This window comes from Ammospiza nelsoni, chromosome 1 (genome assembly GCF_027579445.1).
Source record: "Ammospiza nelsoni isolate bAmmNel1 chromosome 1, bAmmNel1.pri, whole genome shotgun sequence".
NCBI lineage: Eukaryota > Metazoa > Chordata > Aves > Passeriformes > Passerellidae > Ammospiza > Ammospiza nelsoni.
The window spans coordinates 97,781,226-97,793,638 of record NC_080633.1 but is presented as its reverse complement, the minus strand read 5'-3'; the positions used below and the strand labels follow the sequence as shown (position 1 = coordinate 97,793,638).

The window sequence follows — 12,413 nt, the reverse complement described above, 5'->3', positions numbered from 1 at the left end:
ATGATGCTATTAAGCCCTAATATTGCAATGCATGTAGTGTTAAAATATAGGCTGGCACATCCAACTGTACAACCAGAAATTTAACTGAGTTTTTCATCCTTTGTAGAAACAACTCATAGGAACATTAGTTATTCTTCAAAGAAAATTGCATTTGTATTTAAATTTCTTTCTAATAAAATTTACTTCCTTCCATATGACCATATGAGTTAATGGTGTTTTACATCACCTTGGTTTTTGTTTTTTCCTGGTTTTTTTTTTTTTCCCCTTTTTTTTATATTTTTTTTCTGCATTGCTTATTAAATCCCATGCAATTCAGGCACTTCAGAAAATTATTAATGCCCTTGACCTCCTACTGCAATAAGTACGCTTTGCAAGCAAAGTGCAGCTGACAGTGATTGATGTCATGACCATAATAATATATCATATTGAATGAGATGTTTCAAGAAAGCAACAGATGATTAAAATTGTTATTAATTTTGAAAATATGAATTACTTTGGCAAATAAACAGAAACTGAATGCAAGGAATGAAATTATTTACAAGCTTCAACAAGTAAACTTGGATTTGCAATTTCAAGGACAGCTTTTCCAAGAGGCGATGGCTGCACATACATATTTTTTGAGGATACCTTTAGTTCTATTCTTTGAGAGAGGAGTCTCTGTCAGAGTTCTCATTATTGTGAATTTTGATTTGTAAAGAGTCATGGACCTTAGTGTGAGGGTAAAAAAGTGGATCCTCACCTCTGTTAAAGCCAAAAATTTGGCTTTGATTTCTGGGTCATCAGAACTATAGACCTTATTTTTATTTTTTTTCCAGTTTTATTCATTTATTTCACTTTTATTTCCATTTTTATTTCCCATAAAATCTTACTTTTACCTGCGATGTCTTTGTGTTTTTTTCCAGAACGATTCAATGTATACCTTATGCCTACACCAAATTTAGATATCTATGGGGAATGTACAATGCAGATCACACATGAAAACATCTATCTCTGGGACATCCACAATGCCAAGGTCAAGCTGGTCATGTGGCCTCTGAGCTCTTTGAGGAGATATGGACGTGACTCAACGTGGTTTACATTTGAGTCTGGAAGGTAAGAGCTAAGGAGATGCAAAAAAAAGGAATAAATGAACAGTGGGTTGGTTTTGGTTTTTTTAATAAGCAGTATGATAAATTAAATATGCCTCTCCTTATAAAGCAAGACAAAATACATGGCCTCTCCATAGTCTTCCCTTTGCTGAATATTCCTTTTCAATATATCCAGGCCAGTGTTTGAAATAAATGTTAATATGTATCATATTAAAAATGAGCTTAAGCTCCCTCTGACTTTTATTTAACTGTGATTGAAATGTCATTCTTAAGGTTTATGAGTCTCACTGTGCTTAAACACTAGTAGTGGTATGATTTGAGTACTTTTGATGTCGAAGAAATTAATTCTGGATCATGGAAAAGGCTCATCACACAAGTATGAATGGAATAACTTGCATTACAGTGGATATTACTCTTTTCGGATGTTCCTGATGACTGATTGCCACCCTAGAGTATAATTGCCAGCAGGAATGCAGAGAACATTGTGAACCAATAAAAAGGGTAGCTTCTTTTCCTGCCTGCACTTTTATTCCTCATTGCCATTTCCATCTTCAGATCAGTTTTAAATTTCCAACGAGCTCTGTTTTGTCTCTCTTTAATGCATTTCCTATCTTGCCATTAGGTTCACTGCCATGTCACCATTTTTGCACAAAAATAATTCTGCATTTAACTCTCCCTCTGGTGGTGTTTTAACTTGTATTTTATGGTTCTAGACTATTTTTTTATGGTTTGGTTTGGGGTTTTTTTTATGGGTCATCCATACTCCTTTATGAGGAGCCTGAATGTTCTGAAACAATCTCTTGTTTACAAATTACAGGTATCTCTACACTCCTGGGCTAGACACACTGATATGTTAAAAAAAAAATCTTTATATGCTTTTGATGTTTACTTATTCAATACTATTAACAAATATTCACAAAAGTACAGTTTGTGATCAGAAACAAAACCATGGATCCCCTACTGTCTAAGGGGATAATGGCCAAAATTCCTCTGCCATTACTATAGCTGAGAGTTACCTTTTTACCAGTAATTTGTATATCCAGAATGCTGTCACTAGACCATTTTGATTCTCTGTTAGTTTTCTGTGATGAGTTCACATGAAGACATCACTGGAGATTTTTATTTAAATTTTTTTTTTTAAATAGCAAAAGTTGACCCATGTTTCAACTTGATTACAATGATTAAGCTGAGGGGCTTATTCAAATACACAATTTTAGCATGAATTAGCATTTCAAGCCTCCTACAGTATTTTAATTCCATTTCAAGCCTCCTACAGTATTATAATTCCATGCTAGTATCTGAATATCATCTGCTCCTACAGTCCATGAGCCACATGACCTGATGAAAAGTGGATTGTTTTCCTGTGTTTTATTATTATGAGATAGCTCTGCCTTTATCTGTCATGCTTTATTGTCTTTGATCTGATTCCTCCCTTTTTGCTTGCTTGGGAGTACTTTGTCTATCTGATTTGAAAATGCATAGAGGTAAAAAAAATAGGGCTAGAGGAAAGTTGGTATCTTCAATAACATCTGAAGGCTATATAGGGCAATAATAGCACTCATTTTAAAATCTGTTGTTGATTTGCTTGGGGTTTTACTTTATTTTTTAATCAACAAGTCATCTTTCTCCTCTTTCTGAACATGATTTGCTTTGTTCCCTGATCTGCTAGTACCTTAATACAATAAATTCCTGATGCATGTTGTTTTTTCAGAGGTGAAGCATTCATCCATGTTTTATGAGAATGTTATGCAGTAAAAATGTTGTTGCTTTAATTTTTCCCTAAGGCTTAAATATTAAATGTGGGCAATTCCTTTAAAGGAAATATTTTTGAATAGGTTATTATGTTTTAGTATGTTTTAGCAGATATCCAGTATATGTGTATGAGGTTTGCATGAACATTAGAAGCTCGGTTTTATATATTTTGGTATTACTTTGTTTGAGAAAATAAATCCCTTCAATAACATAAATGGACATATTCACAAAGAAATACTGTGTTAAATAAATTGATCAGAATTAAGCTTTTTGACAAATTTATATTTTAATAAACATATTGCTTTTCATTTAAATGGAATATGAACTTGGATGTATAAAACTGAACTGCCCACTTGTCTAATGAAATGCAATGACTACACAATTTGAAGAATGTCTAAAACATGGGAGGAATGAACTCAGATTATTTTAATCTGCCAGATTTTTCTGTATGGTTTTGCACTGAATTGGAGTAAATATGTACCTTGCACTGTCTATGAAGTTAGACTTGTCCTGATTTTTTTATTATTTATTGAAGCAATGAAAGTATTCCTTGCTCAGACATTTCCTTAATCTGTCTTTTTGTCTATCCAAACCCTGCTGAGATATGGGGAAAACCATTTCGTGTGGCTTTGTTCAGTGCTGGATGGAGAGATTCTCATTACCTAAAGTACCTGATTAGGGCTAATCCCATGAAATCTCTTCACCTATCAGAAAACAGTCATTCACAACTCCATTAGGCACTACAATAGCTTTGTGTGGATTAATGCTGTTTATCTAACACAGTAAATGGATCAGAGCACATGAGGTAAGAGCATAGCATTTACCTTTTGTACATCAAGGCTTTCCAACTAACCAGTCTTGTTCTGGATCTGGGAGTTGTGCTGGTTTTGGAAAGGTTAATTTTCTTCACAGCAGCTGTTATGGGGCTGGGTTTGGGATTTGTGCTGAGCACAGGTTGGTAACCCAGGGGTGTTGCAGTTGTTGTTGAGCAGAGCTTTCACAGAGTAAAGGACTTTTCTGCTCCTCACCCCACCCCACCAGCAAACGGGGGTGCACAAGGAGCTGGGAGGGGACACAGCTGGGACAGCTGACACAAGTGACCCAAGGGACAATCCTATAGTGTATGGCATCGTGCTGAGCACATAAAGCAGGGGGGAGGAGAAGGAATAGGGAGGACATTTGGAGTGAAGGCGTTTGTCTTCCCAAGTCATTGTTGCTATGTGTGGTTGAGAGAAGTTTTCCTGGGAATGGTTGAACACCTGTCTGCCCATGGGAAGTGGTGAATTAATTCCTTGTGACATTTTGCATGCGCACAAGGTTTTACTTTACCTATTCCACTGACTTTCCTCACTTTTACCCTTCTGCTTCTCTCCCCCATTCCAGCAGGGGAGTGAGAAAATGGTTGTGTGATACTTTGATGACAGCTGGGATTAAACCACAACAGGAGTTTTAATGTTTAATCATCAATGATTCACAGGATTTCCTTAGTTTATGGATGTATATAATGTGTTCAGACACCTCGTTCTCATTATTTTGGATATTGGACACATTGCAGGCACTGTGGAGTTGACCTGCATGGGGGCACTTACTTCTCTTCAAACTTTTAGAGGTGCTGCTCCATGTACAGGGGTTAAATTAGCCTTTGACTGTCTCTGATGTTAAGCCTCTGAAAGGGGAGGTGTGTCCTTACAGAGCTGCCCACCCTGACTGTCCACATGAAGTTGCTCTTAATTTGCAGGGGATTGCATTAAGTACATGCAATTTAAGAAACGTGCCAGAAAAATAGTAAAACAGCTACAGGGGAAACATTTCATAGTCCTGATCAGGTGTGAAGACATCCTTTTCAGTCTCTTGTCCAAATTACAGGATTCGTTTTGGTGATGCTGTAAGCCAAACAATCACCATTAAAAAGAAAAAATTCTTACCATAATAAAGGCCATAAACAATGTTTAAATTCCACTCTCTGGTAACTACAAAAGGCAGTTGTCCAAGCTTTCCTTTTGGCAAAACAAATTGTCTGAGGCATCTTTTTAGGATTATAAGAGGATACTCCCAAGAATTCAGAATTGAGACACAGAGAAAATTAGGGGCATATGGACTCCTTGTTCATTTTGAAGTGTTTTTTCTTTCACTTTACTGTAATTTTGTCTTTTACATTATTTTCTATGTATGGAAGCTGTCTGGTCAAGTGTATTAACTGGCTAGAAATATGAAAAAAAGAAAAAGCTGAAGTTGAGTTAAGCAGGGTGAGAAAATGAGGGGATGGGCTGTGGAAGCTCCAGCCAAAATTTGTCAAATTCTGTGAGTTTCCAGCAGAGACTTTGAGGCAGAAGGTTTTTTTCTTGGATTTTTGAGAGCAGAAGGAGCTGCAAATCTATTACATATTCCTTTTTCTGAAATACATTTTCTTTTACTTTGTAGACAAGATGTTGAAATTTAAACAATTTCAAATATTTCCAAGTAATTCATGCTGTGCATTCAAAGAGACTCATTGAACCACACTAAACTATTCCTTCTTTATTTGCCTTTGATTTAGGTTTTTTTGTTCATCAGAGAAAATTTAATGAAATATGGTCTTCTCTATCACTTCTAAGATCTGGAATCTGTTTCTTTGGTTAAGAAAAATATTAAGCTCAAGCATTACACAGTGGCGACATGAGAATTTCTCAGATTTTTTTTCCCGAGACTGATATTTTCATTTTCTCTGTGGTACATACACAGATGCTAGGGTTATCTGAAGCAGAAAGTTCACTGTTTCCTTCAGGCACTACATCTGACTGAAATGTTTCATTTGTCTGTCAGTCCTCTGTGGTGATTTTTGGTGTTAATATGAAATGTATTAGTCAATTAACCCTTAAAGCTCAGTCACAGTTAACATGCTCTTTTTTCTTTATGTGGGAGGAGGCCCCTTATGCATTTGCCTCGTGAGACAGCTGTCGTGGGACTTCATACACTCCTGTACATGCCTGTACCTCCCTGAACACAAACCTGCAATTCCTGATTGCTGGTGGATTATCTATATAGTGGATTAAGTTTATCTATCCTGGGTTTACGATGGAATTATAAATCATATATTTTAAATCATTCTAAATATCATTAAAAATCATAAGTTTGTGATAGAATTTGTGAGTCATTTTGGGTAGAGCAGCAGTATGAACACTTGTGCAGCTCCAGTAGATAATTTATCATTTCACATAAAGATTAGCTCAGAGCTCTCAGTATCCCACACATTAAATAGTTAAGCTTGCTAGGATCTTTGCCTTCTTTTACACCTTTTGATATTTTCAAAAAGCCAAATTACCCATGATATAAATTTTCTGTGGTTTTATGTTTCCTCATGGTCCCTTCACTTCTTTCTCATATCCTTTCCACAAGTGGCATATATCTCTAAAATCTGAAAATAAAAAACTTCCTTGAAAAAGAACCATTAATCTCTTTTATGTATCCTACCCTGGCTTTTTTCTCAGTAATGACGCAGCTCTCATTTTAGGGAAAGTGGCATTTCTTAGCACTGAAAAGGTTTCATTAGTTCCTGTTACTTAGCAGTGCCAAGGCTATACTGTAATATGTTGTAATTGTGGTTCCATTCCTACTTTTTTCCATTCCAACTCTCAGTTTGCCTCTTGCCAAATTCCTGACCTGGAATAAGTTCTGTGTTAGTCATTTGATTCACTTTAACGCTAGTTAAAAAGGAGTTGAGTGTTTAACTCATCTACCGGACCCTTACTCTGGATTTGATCTTGGTACCTAATCTAAGAACTCTTTTACTACCAGAAGCTAATATAGCTCATTGTAAGTGATTTATAAAGTGCTCATTGCATTTTCTCTCTGCCCAGGCTCCTCTCAGACTGCTCCAGCATTGATAAGTCAGAGCAAGTTCCATCAAAACTCACATAGCAATGAAATTCTTCATTATATAATTGACTATGGGAAGCAGAGAGGAGAAAGGGTTGCATTGTACCTTCTAAAGCATTCTGCTTTTTTAAACCCTTTTTTGAAAATTGCTCATGATATACAAACATACAAAAGATTTTTTCCAACTGACAAAGAGTGCCTGATCCATTTCACTTCACTGAAAGACAATTTTTATGAGAAAAACAATGACATCTTAAAAAGAACTATATTGAGGGAATTTCCTTTTTTAACAGAAATAGATTGAAAAGTCAGTGACTCTTAGGACAGAGGACCAAGATTCATAGATGACGTTGTGTAGCATAATAACAAATAAATTTATAAATGCTAAATTGATATCAATGAGCACTTCACTAGCTAATGAATTCAGCATTGTCCAAGCGATTTTCTTATGAATTTGTACTGAGTGAAAGAGATGCAGTTAGAAAAGCAATCACCCAAATTTTGTCCAGTGACCACAGCAGACGTGCAGCTGAGAAGGAAAGCCAACATCTCTGAGGTGTCTGTAGAAGTGGGTTGTATTTGCAGATCACAGAGGGATCAGTGGGAGTTGTCAGCTGATCACCAGCTGTCCAATACCATTTGTTTATTTGAAATGCTGCAAAGCTTTTTAATGGAATCAATAAGAATGGTGTTGTATTTGACTAATGTATTAGCAGACAGCATGTTAAGTCCCTCCTATGATCTTGGCATAACATGATTTGTACCTTTCAGCTGTAGTGCCTAATTTGCTTTCTCCCGTCATAACTCAGTCACCTCATAGTCAAATTAAGGCTTGTTTGAAAATATTTTGAGACCAGCCACCATTTAGCTTTCAGGAGGTTCTCCATCCATGTGTGAGCCCAAAAGATTTATTTACTTACCATATTCTTATAGTCTCTTTTTCATACCTATGCTCTCCTGTAGGTTTGCATTGTTGGATTAATATTCCTGAAGCTGAGTATGGCTAACAAGGTTATTGCTGTGTAATCTATGAGTGCAGAAGAAGCAGACAAAATAATTTATATATTCTTAATCACATTAGGATTCGCTTATTGTTTCAACTCTGCATTTTAACCTTTGAATTACACTGTCAGCAATAGCAATAATTAATCTCATATGGCAGGTCTGGATAACTTGAAACATCCCAGCAGCAGGTCCTTTTATCTCCAAGAGGCATAATAATCTTTAACTTCTTACCAGAAAATACAGGAGGGCTAAAATTACTCAGATTTGAAACCCAAAACAATTTAGTAAAAAAAAAAAGAAATTGATGTGAAAACTCAAAAGCTTTTAAATACAAAATACTAATAGATTTTGCAACATTCTTCATTTAATATATAGATGCCATTTACAATAAAAGTGTCTGGTTTAGCACTGAAATACTGTTGCATCTCTCCCCCAGCAAGGCTATTTGCATGAGCTAATTAAAAATGCTGAAACTTGATGCCTAATTATCTATACCAGCAGTGGAAGAGTGTTAAACGCTTCACAAAGGGCAATCCAGAAGACCACATTTTGCACGGAGAACCGCGTAGCCAGCAAGAATGCTAAGGACAAATAAATCCTTCTTTTCTCCAAAGCTTATGAATGTAGGATCATCAGTTGAGGAGGAGGTTTGAAATTTCCATTATGCCAGGGCTGTGTACTGTACAGACATAGAAGGAAGTAATCAAAATGCAAAAGCTGGGATTTGCACAACAAAAGAGCCTTGTTCATGAATATGTAGGGACCTGTGCAAACCCGTGCTTGCACATGCACACGTGGAGCATTGCAGAAGCATAAAGGGGCATGGTTTTATATGTTTGTGTCAGGAACTCTGGTTCCTCTGCTGGCACATAGGTTTATTCTAAAGGCATTTTAGTGTTGAACAGTTGTCTCTTGTATATCACATGCAAAAGCAGTTGCAATGGATGTTTTATTCTTCTCTCAGGCTTGAGTCTTCATTACAATGAAACCATGTTGAGTATAGCTTGACTGTTTTTCACTACTGTTGAACTGAGAAAGCTGGTTTTGGAAGGTTTTGCCTAATATCTTCCTAATTCCCCCTGTTCTTTCAGGAAGTATCGATTCATTGTTCTCAGAATAATACCTCACTTCTAAGTAGCAGCTGAGACCACTTGGTCTGTTCAGCCTTGGGGAAACTGAGGGGAGACTCCTTGCATCTACAACATCCTCACAGTGGGAAGAGAAGGGACAGGTGCTGATCCCTTCACTCTCATGACCAGTCACAGGACTCAAAGAAAGGATGAAACTGAGTCAGGAGAGGATTAGGTTAGATATCAGGAAAAGGATTTTCTCCTTGAGGGTGCTGGAACAGGCTCCCCAGGGGAGTGGTCACAGCACCAAGGCTGACAGAGTTCAAGAGGAGTTTGGATCGTGCTCTCAGGCACATGGTGAGTCCTGTGCAGGGCCAGGAGATGGGCTCTATGATCCTGATGGATCCCTCCCAACTCAGCATATTCTGTTATTCTATGAAATACCTATTGGCATCTTTTTGTTTTTCTTTATTAAGATGCATTTCTGGAAAATGTGGGTACCCAGTAACTTCTTTGCTTCCAAAAGAGGTCAGTAGAGTGGTTTTGGCCATTACTGTCAGTCACAGATGAATAGCAGTTCCAGAAATACTTCTGTGTTCCAGACATAGTAATTGTGTGAGAGCAGAAATTCTAGCTTAGAAATTTCCATGGTGATTCTTTTTTTCAGTAGTTGCATGCTAACTTTTCATTAGTAAGTTGAATGTCCTTAACAACAAGAGTTTTATATGTATGTAAGTTATATTTACACACATTTCCCACCATACCTATGATATTTGTGATCTCATGGCATCCAAGAGTGCATTGGAATGTATCAGTAACTGTGGAGGTTACTAACATTTTCTTTAAATTGGTGCAGGTTTTTTACATTTTTTTGCTTTTAAAACCAATCAATAATCATGAAAATAATATTTTAATCTATTTATTAATTAATTATTAATTTCATTCATTATGTTATTGATTAGAAAAAATCTGCTTTTCTGTAAATAGCTATTGATAATCAAAACCAAGACAATAATATTGAAAAAAAAAACAACCCACAAATGGAGACAACATTAGTTTGCAAACCAGACAATTTTCTTGAACTGGTGAATAACTAGGATGTTTTCATTAAAACCTTCAATGCATGGTAAATAATTCTGATAATATATATTCTTTACCTCTTCCCAATAGCTTCACCATTAGTGAAATCCAATTTACTGTCTTGAACTTTTACTACTAAGACAAATACACACACACACATAGAGAAATATTTTAATAATGTGTAAAATAACATAAATGTTTTCTTCCCAAAATATATATATAACTAAATATGAAGACCTGAAAGAACTCTGCAATTGACCATTCATGATTAATTGTTTTAATTTTTAAGTAGTGCCTGAATACAAATGCATGTGCTAAATTTCAAGGATTTTTTGCACACAGCATTTTGCTGAGGAGAAAACAAGGCTAATAATTGAAAACCATGTCACAGCCCTCCTAGCATTACCATATTTTATACCCCCTCAAGTCTTTCATTGCAACTAAATGTCCTCTCACTCTAATTTAAATTAACTAAAGAACTATTAAAATATTGTCACATAGGGGAGATGGAGAGCACTTTACAGGCAGTGCCTACTCAGTAGCATTCTGGAAAAATCAGGCTATTTGGTCCCACCGGCTCCTTTAATCTTCCACTTATTTATAAGGTACCAAAGGAAGGTTTGCCCCTTAGCCCCTGTAGAGGAAATGCTATTAGCTGCTGTGTCCCTCTTAATGGTACTTCTTTGCTATCACAGTAAGTTATTACTATTATTGCACTATTAATAATGCTGTACTCTGTGGTGTGTGATTTATTTCTGCTGTGAGTGGTCATTTGTCACATATTTTCTAAAAAGCTTCCATCTTATTAGAAAGAGGGGAGGGAGAGGTAGCATCTAATGGAATCTCTCAATCTCGGCTGCTCCAAACATCATTTGATCTTTCTGGCTTTTTGGAAGAAAACTCAGTCAGTGCTATAATTCACTGAAATCTTTCATCTAGTTGATTATCCTGTCAGTGGCCAAAAAGTCAAATATAACATTGTATTCGCATGGCTTGCTTGAACCAGTATATCTAAGCAAATTTTCACATTTCTTTACTATTTTTTTTAATAATTCTGTGCCCAACTTGAAAAATATCCCCTCTTTAAAATGATACTTTAAATGGTTCCTGGTACACTTTCTGAAAACAACATTTTGACAGGAGTGCCAGGAGGGATTTTATTTACCTGATATGGCTGAAATTTCATCAGCTTGATTATAAAGGTAAATATAAATTATCATCACATTGCATTTATTAGTATGCAATGCTTAAAAACTCAAAAACATTTGAAACTGGCTTACCATAAGTATCATTTAGGGTCAGGAATGGGATTAAGGGCAGAAAACTATATAGTCCTGGGGATGATTCAGTGGAAAACCCTGAAATTCGTTCAGATGAGTGTGCCAACCCTTTATTTAATGATAGGAAGGCTTGATCATGTGTATCTCTGCTCATCTAAGATTCTGCTACTGCCATCAGAGAACAAAGTGCAATAAAACAAAGAGCTTGCTGGGACCAAGAGAAACTGAAGAGATTGGTGAAAATGGAAGGGAAAGTGTGTGGGGATGGCACAAGGGGCTAAGCATGTGGAATAGGAAATAGGAGTGTGGTAATTAAATTGACTGGTTAGACAGAACTTGATCGGGAGAGACTTCTTTAAAAAAATCCAGAAGGTAGCTGGGTTTGGAAATGTGTATCATTTAAGGAGCAGTATCTAATCACAAAGTGGGGAAGATATGAGCAAAAGTAGCAAGAAGACATTGTCCAGGATAAGTGTTTGTCATTAGCAGATGTTGACAAAACAACCTCAAATACTTCATTCCACAGGTACTTTGCCTTTTTTACCGGATGCTTCTTTAAGGCCCATGAGACCAATTTCTCAGAGCGGAAGGAAAAAAAAAAAAGAAGAAATGTATGATTAGCTCTCAGCTTTAGAGGCACAGATGAAATGGAGGACAGCCAAGAAAAAGTGTTCTGTGCACGTGGAAGTAGTGTCAAAAGCTGGTAAAAGGCACCATCAGTGAAATAAAAGCAGAAATAGCAATATACAAAAAATTAAAATGTATATTAGCATTTATCTGGAGACTAAGATTCTATCTGTGATATAAAGAATACCTATAATATAAATGTTCCAGATTGACAAAATGTGGAAATACTGTAAAAGACTTTTCCAGTGTTTCCAAGGATATTCAAAATGGTTTTAATGGCATATGTGGAATTGCCACAAACATGCCCTTGCTATTATGTGTAAGTGTCTGGGAAAGGCAAGGTCACCTTTTGCTACATAAGAACCACAAATATACATTATGTATCATTCTGCACATCAGGGATTTTTACTTCTTCTCTTTTGCCCCCAATACTGATTTCTGTTTGGATAACTGTATATAAATTTTTGGTGAAGTGTCAGGTATTGCATCTATAGTTCATGAGGTTTTTAAATCTGGCATACAGAATCGTGGACAGAAGGGATTGGCACATTCCAGTGTTCTGAGCAGTTCCATGTTATAAATTTCTTTAAAAAGTATTGCTAAGTCAGTGTAGAACAGCAGAAGCCTAAAGTCTGGAATATTGAACTAGACAAGTA

General features: G+C 36.2%; 1 protein-coding gene across 1 annotated transcript in view; it reads left to right on the top strand.

Moving 5' to 3' along the window:
- DOK6 (docking protein 6) overlaps positions 1 to 12,413 on the top strand; it is a 203,054-nt gene that overhangs the window by 154,057 nt on the left and 36,584 nt on the right. Inside the window, exon 5 of the mRNA XM_059469020.1 lies at positions 903 to 1,092. Within this exon, the coding sequence (XP_059325003.1) occupies positions 903 to 1,092 (190 nt within the window). The remainder of the gene's footprint in view (positions 1 to 902; positions 1,093 to 12,413) is intronic.